General features: G+C 43.0%; 3 protein-coding genes across 11 annotated transcripts in view; 1 reads left to right on the forward strand and 2 right to left on the reverse strand.

Moving 5' to 3' along the window:
- LOC101083886 (myosin-13) overlaps positions 1-539 on the reverse strand; it is a 70,856-nt gene extending 70,317 nt beyond the window's left edge. The window contains exon 1 of one of the 3 annotated variants that reach the window (XM_045045311.1): positions 394-539. The gene's annotated coding sequence lies outside the window, so the exon portion shown is untranslated. The remainder of the gene's footprint in view (positions 1-393) is intronic. The other 2 variants (XM_045045308.1, XM_045045310.1) reach the window with 2 other exon arrangements.
- ADPRM (ADP-ribose/CDP-alcohol diphosphatase, manganese dependent) overlaps positions 1-19,518 on the forward strand; it is a 578,681-nt gene that overhangs the window by 952 nt on the left and 558,211 nt on the right. For 2 of the 7 annotated variants that reach the window (XM_045045314.1, XM_045045316.1), the window contains exon 1: positions 615-942. The exons of 1 other annotated variant lie outside the window; for it this stretch is intronic. The gene's annotated coding sequence lies outside the window, so the exon portion shown is untranslated. Of the gene's footprint in view, positions 1-487; positions 590-614; positions 943-15,736; positions 15,873-19,518 lie in introns of those variants that run through there. 4 more of the 7 variants (XM_045045313.1, XM_045045318.1, XM_045045317.1 and 1 more) reach the window with 4 other exon arrangements.
- LOC105261153 (myosin-8) overlaps positions 9,065-19,518 on the reverse strand; it is a 28,775-nt gene continuing 18,321 nt past the window's right edge. Inside the window, exons 24-39 of the mRNA XM_011288842.3 lie at positions 19,365-19,510; positions 19,191-19,281; positions 18,713-19,102; positions 17,933-18,059; positions 17,246-17,364; positions 16,922-17,118; positions 15,640-15,823; positions 15,390-15,555; positions 15,168-15,292; positions 13,559-13,867; positions 12,633-12,836; positions 11,447-11,572; positions 11,189-11,359; positions 10,902-11,006; positions 10,237-10,332; positions 9,065-9,345 (exon numbers count right to left, since the gene is read on the reverse strand). Of these exons, the coding sequence (XP_011287144.1) occupies positions 9,196-9,345; positions 10,237-10,332; positions 10,902-11,006; positions 11,189-11,359; positions 11,447-11,572; positions 12,633-12,836; positions 13,559-13,867; positions 15,168-15,292; positions 15,390-15,555; positions 15,640-15,823; positions 16,922-17,118; positions 17,246-17,364; positions 17,933-18,059; positions 18,713-19,102; positions 19,191-19,281; positions 19,365-19,510 (2,706 nt within the window). The 3' untranslated portion in view covers positions 9,065-9,195. The remainder of the gene's footprint in view (positions 9,346-10,236; positions 10,333-10,901; positions 11,007-11,188; positions 11,360-11,446; positions 11,573-12,632; positions 12,837-13,558; positions 13,868-15,167; positions 15,293-15,389; positions 15,556-15,639; positions 15,824-16,921; positions 17,119-17,245; positions 17,365-17,932; positions 18,060-18,712; positions 19,103-19,190; positions 19,282-19,364; positions 19,511-19,518) is intronic.

The raw sequence follows: 19,518 nt of genomic DNA on the forward strand, positions 1-19,518 counted from the left end.
GCCATTAGAAGGCCCTGGGAGGTGAGTGTGCCTGCACAGGAAGGGAAAAAAGGCCAGTAGGGCAGGAGCAAAGGGAGCCAGGGAAATAGTAGCAGGGAATGAAGTGGCATAGGTGGCCAGGGGCCAGATGGTTTAGAGCCTTGCAAACTAAGGTAAGGACTTCGGGTTTTAAATGTCAGCTGTCATTATAATGGCAGCTTTGTTCTTTTTTATTGCATGCTGAGTGTGGGCCCTAGCAGCAGCTCTGCTTAATTCAGTCCAACGTTAAGAATTTGGCTCCTGAAGATACTGCTCCGGCCATTGAGGATAAAAAGCTGGTTCTCCGTTTATACTCCAGTTGGGGTTTGGAGAGGGAGAAGTGGGTCACAGCTCTGAAAATGCGGGAAAACTCACCTGCCCTGCGTGGGCTTCGGGGGGACGCGCCGTGAAACGCCTGGAAATAAACAGCTTGAATTTCCCAGAGAGGGGAGGGGCCACTTCCGGTGCGCCCCAGGGCATCATGGGAGGAGTCGGGTGGAGGGAAGAAAAGGCCGGAAGTGGCCCGCCGCCATTGTTCGGACCGAGCTGAGGCGAGGGCGCGGCGTTGCCGGTGAGTGCGCGTGTGGGGTTTGTGAGGGAAGAGCGCCTCGCGCGTCCTCAGGACCTATTCGCGCTGGCGATGACAGAGAATAGCCGCACGAGGCCGGGTGGTGGCGCGGGGATGAAACTGGGCTTGGGGCGCGAACTTGAAGGCGGGGCCGTTAGAACCTTCTGGAAAATTCTTGAGTCCCCCACGTTGCACAGGGCGCGGGGTTCAGTCGAATATACCTGTCATGCACGTCATGCCCCCTCCGGTTTGCGTTGCGCGCCGTGGGATTCAGCGGTATGGTTTTCCAGAATCGCGAGGAGGAGGACTGTGTTGCCCAAAAGGCACCACCTTTCCCGCCCACGCTCGTCATGCGGGTGTGTCAAGCTGTGAGCCCTTGTCCTTTGAACGTCTGACTCTAGTAGCTCCGTTTCCCCGGAGCGAGCCGTGAACCCCGGTTTCTGGGTGAACCCGTGAAGGTCAGGCCGCCGTGGGCCGAGAAGAGCCCTGCGTTGGGCGCTGTCCCCAAGGGGACTGTTTTTCTCCTTGGACACCGCGCGGGCTCTGTTTTCCCTTGTGGGCTCCGGAAGCGGCCTCTTGGTGGCCCTCGGGGGCAGGAGGGAGGAATCAGGCTGGTAAATCCCATCCCTTAAGCAGAGGTTCTTTCCATCTGCCCACAGCCGAGTCCTCGGCTTCCCACTTAGGAAAAAATGTGACCGATGAGGTCCGCCGTGAAGGTGGCCGGGGACACTGGTATGTGTGACATGTGCCCGGACCTCTGCCACGGCCAGGAGCCCGAGTTTACCGTTTGCGCCCTGACAGCTGCGGTGTCAGCCCCGGAATGTTAATCCGGCCCGAAAGCTTGTGTGACAGGGAGCAGCTCCGAGCAGCTGTGCTAACGGTCTCCTCCGTCACATGACCCCGGCCTCTTCACCTTGCTGTTGTCCGTTGTGGCCTCGTCTTGGCTGAGAAGTGGGTAGGAAATCTCCTTAAGGAGCGGGTGTTATTTACTCACTTATTTAAAAAAAAATGTGAGCCTTTAAAAAAAAAAAAAATTCCAAAAGTAGTGTTTGCATTCTAGAAAGAGTGACAAATATAATCAAACACGGAAGGGGAATTTTAAATCACTCCTAAAATTTTGGGGGTGCCTGGGTGGCTCAGGCGGTTAAGCGTCTGACTTCGGCTCAGGTCACGATCTCACGGTGGGTGGGTTCGAGCCCCCGCGTCGGGCTCTGTGCTGACAGCTCAGAGCCTGGAGGCTGCTTCGGATTCCGTGTCTCGCTCTCTGTCTCTCTGTCTCTGCCCCTCCCCCACTCATGCTCTGTCTCTGTCTTTCTCTCAAAAATGAATTCGCACCCCCCAAAAATTAAAATTTTAGCATAGGTCTGGTTTATCTAAAATTTGGCCTAAATCCTTTTACACTTTCCCCCCATGTTTGTAAACATCTGCACATTTTTTTTTTTTTTTTAAAGTAGGTTTCTGCCCAGTGCAGGGGCCCAATGTGGAGCTTGAACTCACCACCCTGAGGTCAAGACCTGAGCTGAGATCGTGAGTCTGAGGCTTATCCACCCAGGCACGCCCACATACACAATATTTTTAAGCACATGCACAACTGGGATATGATCCTGAAAGCATGATTCTGTGTCCTGCCTTTAAAATTTAAGAGATGATGAAAAACTTCTCATGGTGCTAACTCTTCTTCCACATCATGATTTTTTTAAAAAGTTTATTTATTTATTTTGAGAGAGGGAGAGCACCCGTGAGCAGGGGACGGGCAGAGAGAGAATCCCAAGCAGGCTCCTTGCTATCAGTGCAGAGCCAGATGCAGGGCTTGGACTCAGGAACATGAGATCATGACCTGAGCAGAAATCAAGAGTTGAACACTTATTTGACTGAGCCACCCAGGCGCCCCCACCCCCCCATCATGATTACTTAGCATTCCATCCTGTGAAGGTACCATAACTTACCCAGTTTTCTATTGACAATTTAGGTGCTCTAATTTTTTGTGCCTTGAAATATCCTAGTAAGCGTATGTACACATAAGTGTTTTTATGCATATCTTTAATTATGAAATTTAGAAAATAGGCTTTGTGGTCAAAGGCTACAGATGTTTTAAGGTTTGCAATAGTGGAGTCCCTGGTATTGCAGTCTCCATAGCAATGATATTTTGTAGGAAAACAAAAAGTATTTATTAATGATTGTGCTGATCATCAAATGTTGTAAATATGCAGTAATTAAGGCAACAACCTGATTGCAAAATAAGATGACAGATCTTGCCAAAATTGCAGAATTTAATGAAATTGATGGAAGTAGTATTAGAAATCTGCTTGAATTTTGGAAAGTATGGATGCAGCAGCAGTGAACTAGTTAACAAGTGAAGAACTGAAAATAGTGAAGCTGATCCAGTGTTTCACGAGAACTGAGTTCAGAATCAAAGGATTAGGAAGGCCCTTAAAAATAATGAAGCCATTACACATTTTTTGCAAAAAATGAGACATTCTTCATGATTGCATTGCACAACTTTAACCTAATGGATGCCATACATAGTGTGTAAGACTGGGAACTTTCCCTTTTCTCCCAACTCCTTTGTTGATTCCTTCTTTATTCTAAGAATTAGCAGAGAGTTGCAATTTCAAACTAAATCTTGTGAAATATAATAGAAAATAAACTTATTTCAGTAATTTTTGTTTTATTTTATTTTATTTTTTTAATTTTTATTTGTTTTTGAGAGAGAAAGAGAGAGGGAGGGAGTGCACACAAGTAGGGGGAAGGTCAGAGAGGGAGGCACAGAATCCAAAGCAGGCTCCAGGCTCTGAGGTGTCAGCACAAAACTGGATGCGGGGCTCAAACTCACAAACCCTGAGCTAATGACCTCAGCTGAAGTCAGACACTTAACCAACTGAGCCACCCAGGTGCCCCAAGTTTGGTTTTATTTTTAAGGCAAAATCCCAATCAGATTCTTTCCCCAGAATTTACTATGCAGTTTTGGACTTCATTTTAATTTAGATTCACTTTAAAAGGGTTGTTTTCCCAGATGACATGTTTGTCCATATAGAAAATTGCAAGGAATTTATAAAAAACTTCCAGACTACTAAGTGAGTTCAGTAGGGTTTCATACAAAAATCAGTTGTATTTCTATATGCTATGTGCTAGTAACGAACATATGGGTATCAAAATTAAAAATATAATACCATTTACAATTGCTTAAAAGCAAAAAGAAAGGAGGGCCTCCTTGGTGGCTCAGTTAGTTAAGCATCTGACTTCACTCAGGTCACGATCTCACAGTTTCATGGGTTTGAACCCTGTGTTGGGCTCTGTGCCGACCACTCAGAGCCTGGAGTCTGCTTTGGATTTTGTGTCTCCCCCTCTCTCTCTGCCCCTCCCCTGTTCTCTCTCTCTCTCTCTCTCTCTCTCTCTCTCAAAAATAAATAAAGATTAAAAAATTTTTTTAAAAAGAAGAGAAAAATTAAGAAAAAATAAAGGAAAAGAAAAATTTAGGTGTGAATCTAACAAAACATGCATAGAACTCTATATGCCAAAAACTACAAAACCACTGATGAAAGAAATCGTGGATCTAGATAAATGGAGAGATATACTAACTTCATGAATTGGAAGAATCAACAGAGTATGTTAATTCTCCCCAAAGTGATAAACAGATTTAATACATTTGCTATCAAAAATTCTAACTGTGGCTTTAAAGTTTGACATACAGTATTCTAATTATCTTACCAAAGCACTGTAATTGTAGTATGTCTCTCAATGAAAAATTGTAAACAGCTTTATGGAGGTATAATGACATATTACATACAGCACATATTTAGAGTGTATTGACATGTGCCTATGCTCTGATGCCATCATCTGAGTCAAGACAATGAACATGTCTGTCATCCTGAAAAGTTTCCTTCTGCTCCTTTCTAATTCCCCCTGGTGACCACTGGTCAGCTTTCAATAACTACAGATTAATTTTTATTTTCTAGAATTTTATATAAATGGAATAATAGAGTTTATAATTATTTGGGGGGGTTGTCTTCTTTACTAAGCATAATTAGTTGAAGAATCATCCACTTTTTCGTATGTTAACAATTTATTTCTTTTCATTGCTGAGTAACGTTGCATTGTATGGATTTACCCCGGTTCATTTCTCCATTCACTTGTTCATGGACTTTTGGGTTTCCATTTTGGGGTTATTACAAATAAATATATTATGGATATTTCTTTTGGGTAAATAACTAGGTGTGGAATGAATAGAACAAATGGATTATTTCTAAACTTTTGAAGAAGCTGCCAAACTATTTTTTTTTAATTTTTATTTATTTGTTTTTTAAGAGGGAGAGAGTGCAAGTAGGGGAGAGGGGCAGAGTGGGAGGGGGGGGGAGAGAGAGAGAGAGAGAGAGAGAGAGAGAGAGAGAGAGGGAGAGAATCCTAAGGAGGGTCCACTCTCAGTGTGGAGCCCAACTCAGGGCTTGATTCTGTGACGTGGGTATCATGACGTGAGCCAAAATCAAGAGTCGATGTTCAACTGACTGAGCCACCCAGGCACCGTTGCCAAACTATTTTTTTTTTTAATTAAATTTAGGTTAGTTAACATGTAGCAGTCTTGGTTTTAGGAGTAGAATTTAGTGATTTATCACTTACATATAGCACCCAGTACTCATTCTAACAAGTGCCCTCCTTAATGCCCATCCCCCATTTAGCCATCCACCCCTCATCCACCTCCCTCCATCAACCCTCAGTTTTTTTCTGTGACATTAAAGGTCTCTGTGGTTTGTTTCCCTCTCTTCTCTCTGCCTCCCCCTCCCCATATGTTCATCTGTTTTGTTTATTAAATTCCACATATGGGTGAAATCATATGGGTAGGGGAGGACAGAGAAGGGTGGGGAGACACAGGATCCGAAGAGGGCTCCTCATTTACAGCAGAGAGCCTGACACAGGGCTCGAACTCATGAACCATATACCACATCTTCTTTATCCGTTCATCAGTTGATGGACATTTGGGCTCTCTTCTTAGGGCCAAACTATTTTCTGAAGTGATTATGTCATTTAACATTATCACTAATGGATGTGAAAGGTCCAGTTCTTGGCTAACACTTGAACTTTTAGCCATTGTAATAGGTGTGTAGTGGTATCTCATTATGTTTTCATTGTTATTTACCCAATGACTCAGTGTGTTTAAATTTTTTTTCATGTGCCTTTTTGTCATCTGTATATCATCTTTGATGAAATAAATTTATTTATTTGTTAATTGACGTATAGTTGGTATATAGTATTAGCTTCAGGTGTACAACATACTGTTCCAACATTTATATATGGTACTAAATGCTCATGATGGTAAGTATAGTCACCATCTGTAACCATACAAAGTTATTACAATGTTATTGACTTTATTCCCTGTGCCATACTTTACATCCTTGGTGTTTAACTTAATAACTGCAAGTTTGTACCCCTTAATCCCCTTCAGCTGTTTCACCCATCTCCCCTCTCCTGCCTTCCCCTTTGCAGCCACAGTTTGTTTTCTGTATTTAGGAGACTGTTTCTGTTTTGTTTGTTCATTTATTTTGTTTTTTTGGATTCCACAAATAAATGAAATCATTTGGTATTTGTCTTCCTCTGTCTCACTAATTTAACTTAGCATAATGACCTTGTAGGTCTATCCATGTTGTAGATGGCAAGATTTCATTCTTTTTTGTGCCTGAGTAATGGTCCATTGTATACAATATATATATCCACACACGTGTATATATTTATATATACATACTTGTGTGTGTGTGTATCACATCTTTTTTATTCATCTACGAGAGGACACTTAGGTTGCTTCCATGTTTTGGCTATTGTAACATAGGGTTACATAGGCTATTGTACTGAACATAGGGGATGCATATGTCATAACTTTAGTGCTTCCATTTTTTTTTTTTTTTTTCTGGTAAAAACCCAGAAGTGGAATTGTCTGGATCATATGGTATAGTTCTATTTAAAAAATTTTGAGGAACCTCCATATTGTTTCCATGGTGGCTGCACCAATTTACATTCCCACTACCAGTGCACGAGGGTTCCCTTTTTTCCACATCCTCTCCAGCCCTTGTTTCTTGCCTGTCATTCTGACAGGTAAATATTAATAGAATGTTTATTAAATCTTTTGCCTCTTTAGAAATTGGGTGATCTGTTTTCTTTTTATTGAATTTTTAGACTTCTTTAAACTTCTGGATACAAGTCATTTATCAGGGATATAATTTGCAAATACTTTCCAGTCTGTGGCTTATCTTTTTTTTCTCTTTATTTATGATTTTATTTTTATTTTGTTATTTTATTTTATTTTATTTTATTTTATTTTATTTTATTTTATTTTATTTTATTTTATTTTTTGAGAGAGAGAGACAGAGACAGAGTACGAGCAGGGGAGGGGCAGAGAGAGGGGGAGACACAGAACCCGAAGCAGGCACCAGGCTCCAAGCTGTCAGCACAGAGCCCGACGCGGGCTCGAACTCACAGACCGTGAGATCATGACCTGAGCCCAAGTTGGACACTTAACCGACTGAGCCACGCAGGCACCCCTTCATTCTCTTTAAAACATGTTTTCAAAGAGCAAAAACTACATTTTGATGAAGTACACTTTTTTTTTTTTTTTTCATGGCTTGTACTTTTGGTGTTGTAACTAAGAATTGTTTGCCTAAGCCAGGGTCACAAAGCTTTACTGTTATGTTTATTTCTGGAAGTTTTTGTGATTGTAGTGTTGGGTTTCTCCTTGATCCAAAATTTTCTTGAAGAAAATTTATTTGAATTTTTTTAAAATTTTAAACTTTTTAGTAATTTGAAACATATTTGAGATCATAGGCTGTACAGTTTATGCTGTAAAGGTTTGAAGATGACAGGGTTGGGAGCTGGGGGCAAGTAGATGCTGCAGGAGGGACAGGAGGACATAAAATAGATCATGGTCCTGATCACCAGTTTTGCTCTGCTGCCTTCCCTCTTTCTGACGACCAGACTCCTACTGTTTACACTGCACCACTTTTTTCTTGTATCCTTTGTCCCTCTTTTCTCTTCTTGGTTTTTTTTTTTCTTTCTCGCTTTCACTCTGAATCACTCATCCAGTTGGTCAGAAAATCCTTGTGCGTCACCTTCGTAATACATCCAGAATACCCCACCCTAATATTTTCCCAATGCTGTTTCTCCAGTCTAAGCCATGGTCATTTGTTATCTTTTATTTTACTGTAGACCCCTCACTAGTCTCCCAGCTTCTGCCTTTGCATTCTTCAGTCTATTTCTCAATGCAGCAGCCAGAGTTATTTTTAAAAATGTGTGTTAATATGTCTTCTCTACTTAAATCCTCCAAAGCTTTGACATCTCACTCTGAATAAAGACACAAGTTCTCAGGCCCTCAGGCCCTACATGATCTGGCCCCTGGTTCCTCTCTTATGTCATAACTCTTTATTTTGCTCATTCTCCTCCAGCCCCTGTGACATGCTAACCTGCCCCTGCCACAGGGCCTGTGCCTTTTCTGTTTTTCCCTCTGCCTGGAAATACTCTGACCTCACATACTCAGCTTGGCTTACTCTCTTGGTTCCTGCAGGTCTCTTCCCAAATGTCTTTTTTTTTTTTTTTTTTAAGTTTATTTATTTTGACAGGGGGTGGGGGGGAGAGAGGGAGACAGAGAATCCCAAGCAGGCTCCTCACTGTCAGCACAGAGCCCAATGCAGGGCTCGAACTCACGAACTCTGAGATCATGACGTGAGTCAAAGTCGGAGGCTTAACCAACTAAGCCACCTAGGCGCCCCTCCGGTGTCTAATTTTGTAGAGAAGCCTATTCTCTACAAAGTAGTGCCTCCCTCTACTTCTTTATTTCCCACTAGTACTTATTGTCTGACATGTTACATGCCTTCTTATTTGTTGGTTGCCTTTTTATCCTCGTAGGATGTAAGTTCCCAGAGGGCAGGAACTCTCTTTGCTCACTGTTGTACCTACACAGGAAAGAACAGTGCCTGGCACAGAGTAGATGCTCAGTAACTACTTGTGCAGTAGATCAGTGAATGGATCCTGTCTGCAGAGGCAGCCCTGGGGAGTATTTTCCTTAGTAGTTTGTAACAATCTAGAGAGTCTTTTTTTTAAATTTTTTTTTTCAACGTTTATTTATTTTTGGGACAGAGAGAGACAGAGCATGAACGGGGGAGGGGCAGAGAGAGAGGGAGACACAGAATCGGAAACAGGCTCCAGGCTCTGAGCCATCAGCCCAGAGCCTGACGCGGGGCTTGAACTCACGGACCGCGAGATCGTGACCTGGCTGAAGTCGGACGCTTAACCGACTGCGCCACCCAGGCACCCCTAGAGAGTCTTAATAAAACCAAGTCCCGCAAAAGATACTTGTGGGGGTGGGGTGCAGGTGAGTGCTGATGGAGGTATAAAAAATTGAATGCTCTGCAAAGCCATATATCATATTAAAAAAATAGCTAGGTGAGAACTGTATTTGAGAGTAAATAATTTTGCAAATGAAAAATAATGACAGTATGGTTTAATTTATAAGTTTACTAGAGTTTTTATTTACTCAACATTAAAAGAAAAATAAACATCATAGCCAAGTGGCCCAGAATAGCACATTTTGTGCATTTCTTCAGCCCCTTGGCAGGATCAGGCAGCTGTGTTCACTCTGCACTGATTTTCGTGTGGACCTCCCGGCTCTTTGCCCGCAGCTTGTTGACCTGGGACTCGGCAATGTCAGCGCGTTCCTCGGCCTCCTCCAGCTCGTGCTGGAGCTTGCGGAATTTAGCAAGATTAGCGTTGGATTGTTCCTCCTGCGAAGAAAGAGAAACTTGTGAGAATGAGACTTTGTGGTTCTGGTTGCACTTGTCACCAAACCAGATTATCTACTCAACCCAGATATTTCCTTCTTATGGTCTGTTTGCCACGTCTGACTTAAAATCTGGACAGAACTTGTAACTTCAATTACATTTTTCTTTTCACTCTAAAGAATGAAAGAAATACGTTTGAAGTGGAAGGGACAACCTTGGTATGGCAAACCCAGGTGTATGTGAAGTCTGTGATGCATGAGTTGGGTAGAAGGGAGGAGGAGAGCCACATACCCTGACGGTGTAGTAAGTAAATGCAAGGTCAAATTTTAACTTTGGGACAACCTCACTTAACAAATTTGGCCATTTATTTTGACTCTGGTATACAGAGAAAGGGAAAAAGTGGGTCTGGGAAGAAGCATGCATATATTGGTTTTACTTATTACCATTTGAGCCTCTTCCTTCCTTCCTCCCCCTCCTAACTTCCTGCCCGCTTCCTACCTACTGCACTGTGTCTAGAAGAATGGGGAACAATCAGGAACAGTGAAGCTGGAGGGTCTTCCCGCTTGTCTTTATTTGTCACGGTGCCGTGGAGAGATGGGCCCTGATGATAGTGGTAGTGCATGAACAAGTCGGTTGGGGTACAAGATTTATGTTCGGCTCTTGAGAACACTTAGTTTTGTGCATTTCTAGTGGAAGAGGAGTATTTATCATGGAACAGAGTTGTGTTGGTATATTTTTTGCAGCTATCAAGTAAGGTGGGTTGTTTGGAACTTTCTTCCCCCTCCCCCAACCCTTACAAATGCTTCATGATAAAAACCTCTTCTTTTGAAGTCTTATTCATTTTCTACCTCAGAATAAGTTTTCTTCTTCCCTCAAGGGCTTAAGGATACTCACAGCCTCCTCAGCTTGTCTCTTGTACGATTTCACCTTTGCCTGTAGTTTATCTACCAGGTCCTGCAGCCTGAGAACATTCTTGCGGTCTTCTTCGGTCTGGGAGTTTGAAAAAACAATCTGCATTCAGCACAGTGAAATGAGCCTACTACAGGTGGTAAAGTAAATCACTTTGGTATGATGGCAGGTGGGCCTGGGGTAAACTTGGTCCATGCTGAGGCTTCCATACTGTTAACAGTAGCCTTTCTTGTTAAGTGTCCACTCTGTGCAGGCACTATATTAGGGAATTAGACACATGTTCTTTAATCTTTACCTCCCTACTCTAGAGAGTAGATGCTGTTACTCTGTTTTATAGGTAATGAAACTAAAGTTTAGAGTGTTAAGTAACCTACCCAAGTTCAAAAATTAAGTGAGGCCAAATTAGGATGAATACCCAGTTTATCTGGCTTTAGAACCTGTGTTCTTTTCTCTTGTATGCCATTTTCTAAAGGCCTCCATGATTTTCCCGGGTTAGGAAAGGGTCTGTGATAAGCAGTTGTAGCATTTACCCCTTAATTTATATATCAGGTTAATGTGTATCTATTTGTGAATACCACTTTAATAGTTGCCAGTTGTCAGTTTTCCTTTGAGCAGGAAGTCTGGATATTCTAGAAAGTTATTCCCCTTACCTGGTAGGTAAGTTCCTTTACTCTTCTCTCATGTTTCCGCAAACCTTTAACAGCCTCTGCATTACGTTTCTGCTCATTTTCAACCTCTCCTTCAAGTTCACGTACCTACAACCAAGAAAGATATGAATACAGCCAATCTTGAAGGATATTGATTAGCTCAGGACCTGCTGAAGATACTGGGTGGATGTCCTCAGGGTGAGGACAAAGATGGGTATCACTATGTAGGGAGAAAGGGTAGATCGAGTGCCCTTTCCCCTTCTCATATTCAGAGAGAGTGAGAGACCCACCCTGGCCTCCAGTTTCTGGATCTGCTTCTTCCCGCCCTTCAGGGCCAGCTGCTCAGCCTCGTCCAGACGGTGCTGAAGGTCCTTCACCGTCTGCTCCAGGTTCTTCTTCATCCGCTCCAGGTGGGCGCTGGTGTCCTGCTCCTTCTTCAGCTCCTCGGCCATCATGGCCGCCTGTTAGCAGTGGAACAAAACCGGTTGAGAGCTGGGCTGGCGCATCAGGATTCAAGTTTGAGCACCACCGTGTTGCCCTCTGCTCACATCAGTGATGGCCTTCTTGGCCTTCTCTTCTGCGTTGCGGGCTTCCTGGACAATGTCTTCCATCTCCCCCTGGATCTGGGAGATGTCTGTCTCCAGCTTCTTCTTGGTGTTGATCAGGCTGGTGTTCTGTTAAAAATAGTCAATGGAAGTTTACAAGACTTGCTGTCTGCCATCATGGGATTTTACATATGTTTTCCTTGTTGGCTTGTGCAGGGGACCTGATGGCAACAGTTTACTAAACTTTAAATATTTGTTCAGTGGAAAGTATTAATCATTTGAAAGGTTGGAACACTCCCCTCCCCCACCACTGTCCCAGTAGCTTTCTAATTTATGCATAAGGACTTTTGAGATTTAAGAATTCCTATAATTATCTTTTAATTGTATTTCAAACAGACATTACTAGTATTCATTCTATCCTTAAAAGGTTGGAAATATTAGAAAATAATAGATTCTTTTTGTGAGTGCCTGGCATTGGGAGCTTTTCAGTTAGGATCTCTGTTAACTTTCATGGTTTGCTCCCTGGGGGAATACTCAATTAGTTTTATGAAAACATTTTATTAAAATTTTAACCCAGTGGTTCTTGGAGGGAATCAGTACTGCCTAAACAGGCATATGGGAACATTTGGGGGTAGATAATTTTGCTTGAGCACCATCGTGTTGCCCTCTGCTCACATCAGTGATGGCCTTCTTGGCCTGCTTGTCAATTTTGACAATTTTGCTTGTCAAAATCACTACAAGGTGCTACTGCATTTGATGTCCAGGCAAGTCAGCAATGTCTTGCAAGACACAAGGCCAGTAAACACAATAATGTTAAGTGCAGAAGTACTCCTGATGAGAAACACTACATAGAACATTTTTGGATTTGGGAGTTAGCAGATATCTTTATTCAAGTTTATTCTGCATCACGGTTTTCAAAGTAGTCTAAAGAGTCAATTTTGCTTTTATAAAAACTCTCTCCTTTTTTTGGTAGAAAACCTAAAAAAAGAAGACAGGAACACACACCAAAAAGTCACCTACAGTCCCTTCATTCCAAGATAACTTGCAGTTAACATTTTAGAGCACATCCCGCATCTTTTTTTTTTTAGTATACATATACACATATTTACAGGAATGGAGTGTTTCCATACTTTAATTCTTATCCATCACCTAACAATACACCAGCATCTGTTTGCTGTACAGGCCTTACCTGGGTGTGGAGGAGCTGGACGCGCTCACTGGCGTCCAGGAGCTCCTGTTCTGCGATTTTCCTGCTCCTCTCCGTCTGCTCCAGGGTCACCCGCAGCTCCTCGATCTCAGCCTGCAGCAGGTTGGCCCTGCGCTCCACCATGGCCAGCTGCTCCTTCAGGTCCTCCTGGCCCCGGAGCGCGTCGTCCAGGTGCAGCTGGGTGTCCTGTTAAGTAGAACAAAACAAAAAAAAAAAACAACAAAACAAAAACAAAAACAAAACCTTAGACACTCTGAAGAGGACGTGAACATTCCAGGAGATGAATTGGAAGAACTTACTGGTGCCAGGAGCAGGAGATGACAGTTCTGTCATTTGAGCGTGCGAATGGTGATGTCACCGGCTTAGGTGAGAGAAAATTATCAGGAGACAGATTCTCATTCTATTTATGCCATTGACTGGTTATTTTTTCATGTGCGAGTAACTAATGTCTATCATTTACAGAGCATTTTCCATATGTTCTACCCAGTACTTGACATCTGTTATCTCATTTGATTCTCAGAGGAACTCTATGAGGTATGAGTATTTTCATTCTTATATTGTAGAAGAAGCAGCAGACGTTCTGAGAGGTTAAATAATTTGCCTAAAGTCAGGCAGCCAGTAAGTAACAAAAAGCTTCAACCTCAGGCTTATTGGTACCAAAGTCTTGCATTTTCTCTCATATCAAAGCTTATCTCTGGGCTTCTGTTTGTTCTTTTACATAATGTTCCTGTAAAAATATATTCTCTGTATATGTACATACAATGTTTAATTTATGTTTGGTTTTACCAGCATACTGTGAGCTACATAAATTGTTAAAAGAAAAAAATGGATTGTTTAGCACAAAGATGTTTTGCCGAATGGAAGACAGATGATTTCCCTGACTTAGCTGTTTATGTGGACGCATTTACCTTCAAGATGGCCTGGGTGTTCCTGTAGTTCCTCAGGGCCTCTGCAGCCTGGCGGTTGGCGTGGTTCAGCTGGATTTCCATTTCATTGAGGTCTCCCTCCATCTTCTTCTTGACTCTCAGAGCATCGTTCCTGCTCCTGATCTCAGCATCCAAGGTGCTCTGCATCGACTCCACGACTCTGATGTGGTTTCTCTTTAGTTGATCGATTTCCTCATCCTTTTCAGTGATTTTCCTGTCGACTTCAGACTTGACTTGGTTCAACTCCAACTGGATGCGTAGGATCTTTCCCTCTTCATGTTCAAGAGATGCCTTAACAAAACAGTGATCAATTAATAATGGAAAGTAACTTGAATATTTGGAGTATATTTCCTTGTGAGCCAAACTCTTATTAATGTCAGTTGTCTGAGTTTACAAAGTATAATACAGGAGCCTGCTAAGTACATCATTTTTTTTTGTTTATTCAGTCATAGATTATATAGGGTAGCTCTGTAATAAAGGTGCTTTGTAAAGTGTAAAGCGGTATATAAATATTATTCATAGGAGTAATAACAAAACCTATATGATTAAACTCATGTAATAAACATAAACTCTCCATGTGTTGTCTTATTCAGAGAGAGAAAGAGAGAGCATGTGGGGGAGAGGGGCTGAGGGAGAGAGAGAGAATCTTAAGCAGGCTCCATGATCAGCATGGAGCTTGACATAGGATTTGATCCCACGACTCTGGGATCATGACCTGAGCCAAAATCCAGACTCAGATGCTCAGCTGACAGAGCCACCCAGGCGCCTCTCAGTCATAAACATTAAACATTAAAATGTTTATGTGTGCTATATGAATTCTTGTTGTAGAAATTCTCAGTCTTAAAACATATGTTTTTCTGATTGCAAAGTATATGTTCACTGCAGAAAATGGGGCAATATATAAAACAAGGAAAAACCTCCTATTGTGCCCCCCACCCAGACATAACCATCTTATTGTGGTACATTTTTTCTAGTCTTTTTTCCTACTTCTATATATTCCTGTATGATGACATTATAGTATATATTCAGATGTGTGTTGCTTTAAAAATTGTCTACCATAAATATTTCCCCATGTTAATTATGTTTAGGGTTGCATAGAATTACATCATATGGATGTTCCTTGGTTGCTTCATCTTTGTTCTTGGATTGCACATTTTTGTGTTTTTAAGATAATTTTCTTGAGATAGAGTCTCAGATACAGAATTGATGGGTCATAGTATTACATTAAAAAGAAAATTTTAACGTTTATTCATTTTTGAGAGACAGAGAGAGACAGAGCATGAATGGGGAAGGGGCAGAGAGAGAGGGAGACACAGAATCTGAAGCAGGCTCCAGGCTCTGAGCCGTCAGCACAGAGCCCGACGCGGGGCTCGAACTCACAAACCGCAAGGTCATGACCTAACCCAAAGTCGGACGCTCAACCAGCTGAGCCACCTAGGCGCCCCGATAGTATTACATTTTTAAGCTTTTGCTAACTATCGCCAAATTGTCCTTCATAAAGATTGTGTGCATGATAATGGATCCACTGCCTGCTTTGGGTGTTTTCACCCATGTCTTTGATCCCCGCCCCCCAACACATCATAATATGTACCTCTGCTTCCTCTAAGGCAGCCTGAATATCGCATTTCTCTTGTTCCACTTGCTTCTTTATCTTCTCCAGTTCATGGATTTGCTTCCCTCCCTCAGCAATCTGCTCCGTGAGGTCAGAAATCTCCTCTGTGGGTGAATAGACCAGGGAGAGGTGGTCAGACTGGTGTGGCATGGAAGGGTCTTAACACGGCTGTTGGAAGTACAGAAGTTCAAGAGCACTCACGCTGCAAGTTCTTGTTCTCTCGCCTCAGGGTTTCCAGGTGATCCAGGGATTCCTCGTAGGCATTCTTGACCTTGAACAGCTCAGTGCCGAGAGAGCGGGACTCCTTCTGGGAGGCCTCAAGTTCAGCTTGAGTCTCCTCATACTTCTGTTTCCACTCTGCCAGGACCTGAAAAGCAGCAAATTGTCAGCCTTTGCAAGAAGACAGGGAGGCCAAGTAAAACTCTGATGAAGTTTCAGCAGTCTGGGCCACCTTGTCGAAGTTCCTCTGCTTCTTGTCCAGGGCCGCACAGGCTGCGTTTGTTCTCTCCATGTCGAGCATGAGGTCTTCCACTTCGTTCTGGAGCCGTTGCTTCGTCTTCTCCAGGGAGGCACATTTGGCGTTCACCGCTTCTACGTGCTCCTCGGCGTCCTGCAGACGTTGGGCCAGCTTCTTCCTGAAAAGTTAGCCAAGCAATTAAGGAGAGTGGTCAAGAACAGGAGCAGGTGATCACCTCCTTGGTCCCCTTCTCAGCCCTGCTTCTATAATGGTGCATTATGTATGGTCATCCGAACTGTGGCAGCCAGAACTGCTTTCTAGATTGTTGCTGTATGAAAAGGTCCAAAATGGTGAACAACGGAATTCAGTTCTTAGAGGCTGCTGTTAGCACTCTATTATATGGGTCTTACTGTGTAAGTGATTCAGGACTTTAAGGACTTCTGATTGAGTATGGTTGCAGAAAATGATTATCCAGGACAATTTTGTTGATTGATTTATATATCTCATCTCTTTCCAAAAAGGATTTCAGGCTAACTAGGTGTTTTACCAGGCAGAAATGTACTGAGCATATTCATTTGCTTTCTCAGCCTTTCCGTTTCATTTTATGTACTTTATCCCCAGAGAAAAATAGCTAGTTTCTTCTAATACATATTTGGAATTCTCACCAGAGAAAGAAATTGGTGGATAAATCAGAATAATTCATGCTGTTTAAGCAAAGGCAGGTTTAAATTTTCCTTCTGAATTGCCTACATTCTTGCTTCATTCCCTATAGTGTTGCCAGCTCTACATATTTAAGGTACAGAAAAGCCTTTAGCCCTGAAGTCCAAGAAGATCTATTTGAAGGTCCCCTTTGGTCTGTACACAGACTAAAGCTTTATTTTATTTAGACTAACTGTGGACATTATGTACAATTTGGTGGCCTCCAGCTATGTCTTCTTATTACAATACTTAAGAAGGTGGGCTCTGGAATCAGAATATCTGGTTCTAATCCTAGCTGTACCATTTACTAATTGTGTGCTCTTGGGTTAGTTGGTTTACCTCTCATAGCCTCAGTTTCCTTGTCTGTAAAATAGGGATAAAACATGATGTTGCCATGGATACTAAATGAGCTGACATATGTATAGTACTTGACACATAGTGTGCAGTCAGTAAATTTCACATCTGCTGTTACCCTTATGTTATCATCATCAACATCATCATAGTGTTGCTGGGAGTTGTTGAGTTGTGCAGCTAGGAAACCATGTCGTTTTCTTCCCCCAGCGTTCACAGCACATACTTGGCCTCCTCCAGCTCCTCTGTGCGCTGGATGGCGTCCGTCTCGTATTTGGTCCTCCACTGGGCCACCTCGCTGTTGGCCTTGGACAGCGCCCTCTGCAGCTCGGCCTTGCCCTCCTGCTCCTCCTCGTACTGTTCCCGCAGCAGGTCACAGTCGTGGCGGGAGGACTGCAGGGCGTGGGCCAGCGCATTCTTGGCCTGTGGAAGTACCATTTCAGTGACTTAAAATCGTTTATTCAGTGCTACATAGTTCACATACCCAGAGGAGAACCTAACTGGACGTGTTTAGATTTGCTTAGCCGAGAAGACCTTTGGTAAAACTCACTTTTGTTTCTTCCTCCAGCTGATGTTTCAGCTCCTCAATCTGTTGTGTAGATGCTTGTTTGTTCCTTGAAAGCTGAGAGACCAAAGCCTCTTTCTCATCTAATTGTCGGGAATATTCACCTAAGAACAAGAGAAGTAGATGAATTTGTTCATGGCATAAAAATAAGCTCAAGCTTTCTTATGTATCTGTATATATTTATATATGTGTATCAAGTATATACTTTATCTGCTTCTAACTATGAGTATAGCACTGGTTAGAACTGGAGTTAAGCAGCAGAAATGCCACAGGAGTGTAACAAACTACTCTGCTCATTCTTCCTTTGTATTCTTTCTGACCTGCTCAGCAGATTCCAACAGTTCGTTTATTCCCCTCTAAAATGGGAGAGAGTAATGCTGTTTATTCAGAACCCCTGGAATCACTTAAAAAATTTTTTTTTAATGTTTATTTTGAGAGAGAGTGCTAGCAGGGGAGGGCCAGAGAGAGAGAGAGGGAGAGAAAGAATCCCAAGCAAGCTCTACAACTGCCAGCGTAGAGCCTGACACGGCGCTGGAACTCATGAACCAGGAGATCATGACCTGAGTCGAAATCAAGTGTTGGACGCTTAACTGACTGAGCCACCCAGGCGCCCCACCTCTGGGATCACTTTTATTTAGTATGTAGTTTCAGGGCTCAGGAAAAGTCCCCCACCTGCTTCTGTCTGCAGACGCGCTCTCTGAGCCGTCAGGTCATTGATCAGCCGCTGCTGCTCCTCTTCCTTGGTCTTAAGTTCACTCACCTGGTCTTCTAGAGTGCGGCACATCTTTTCCAGGTTCCCCTATAGGACATGTGTCAGTGAAAGGTGAGACATTGAATGCAGTAAAAAAAAAAAAAAAAAAAAAAAGATTCTTCAAACAAAGGTTTTTTTAATGTTCATTATTTTGAGAGAGAGAGACAGAGTGTGGACAGGGGAAGGCCATAGATAGAGGGAGACACAGACTCCAAAGCAGGATCCAGGCTCTGAGTGGTCAGCACAGGGGACGTAGGGCTTGAACTCATGAACTGTGAGATCTTGACCTGAGCCAAAGTCAGATGCTTAACTGACTGAGCCACCCAGGTGCCCCTAAAACTTGATTCTTAAAATATTTTTAGAGTGAATAAATTCAAGTCAAGTGTGAGTAGGAAGTTATGGCACCAACTTTATGGGACAGGCTAGGATTCAAATATGATGAGTGTGGAAATGTCCTTGAAGTGGTCATCGTTGGAGCCTGTTCATTTATCCCACTGATACTGATGCTTGCTTAATGTGGATTTTGCAATAGTCTTAAGGGGTCATAACTAAGTACTGACAAAAATGAAGTAGAAGGGAATATATTAGAATATTAGGAAATATTAGTGTTGTAAGCTGCCGGCAAACAATGTTTAATGACAGAAACAATGAGTGTTGTTACAGGTTATTAGTTACCATCATTTGTAGATGGTATTTGGTACCTTGGCCTTGGAGATGGTCTCCATGTTACTGGCCAGGTCGTCGATCTCCATCTTCAACTCGCTCTTCTCCTTCTCCAGCTTCTGCTTGACCCTCTGTAGGTTGTCTATCTGCTCCCCCAGCTCGGCCACGCTGTCCGCGTGCTTCTTTCTCAGGGTGGCCGCCGTGGCTTCGTGCTGCAGGGTGGCCTCCTCCAGGTCCCTGCGCATCTTCTGGAACTCGGCCTCCCGCTTCTTGTTCATCTCGATCTGGGCGGAAGTGGCCCCGCCGGCTTCTTCCAGCCGCTCGCTGATCTCCTCCAGTTCGCGGGAGAGGTCTGAGCGTTGCTTCTCTGCTTTGGCCCGGGAGGCCCGCTCTGCCTCGATTTCCTCCTCCAGCTCCTCGATGCGGGCCTGGGTTGACACACATACATTAACATAAACTCATCTCAATCTCAGGGGTTTTGGGGGTACAGAAACAAATGGAGGCTAGATGATTCACCTGCAGCTCTTTGATTTTCTTTTGTAGTTGAATTTCTACTGCCTGCTCATCTTCAATTTTACTTAGCAAATTGCTGATTTCAAATTCTTTCCTTCAGACAAAAGAATCAGACATATTAGTACTCCTAGGAATTGAAAGATGATACCACACAGGATGTTTTTCTGGAGTTCCTACTTTTTGAGTCTCTCATCAAGTTGCTGTTTCTCATTTTCTACATCCATTGTGGATTCTTGGGCTAATTTTAGGTCTCCCTCCAGTTTCCTCTTTGCTCTCTCTAGATCCATGCGGAGTTTCTTTTCTTGCTCTAATGACCCTTCAAGCTAATGAG

The sequence above is a fragment of the Felis catus genome, chromosome E1, assembly GCF_018350175.1.
Source record: "Felis catus isolate Fca126 chromosome E1, F.catus_Fca126_mat1.0, whole genome shotgun sequence".
In the NCBI taxonomy this organism is placed as follows: Eukaryota; Metazoa; Chordata; class Mammalia; order Carnivora; family Felidae; genus Felis; species Felis catus.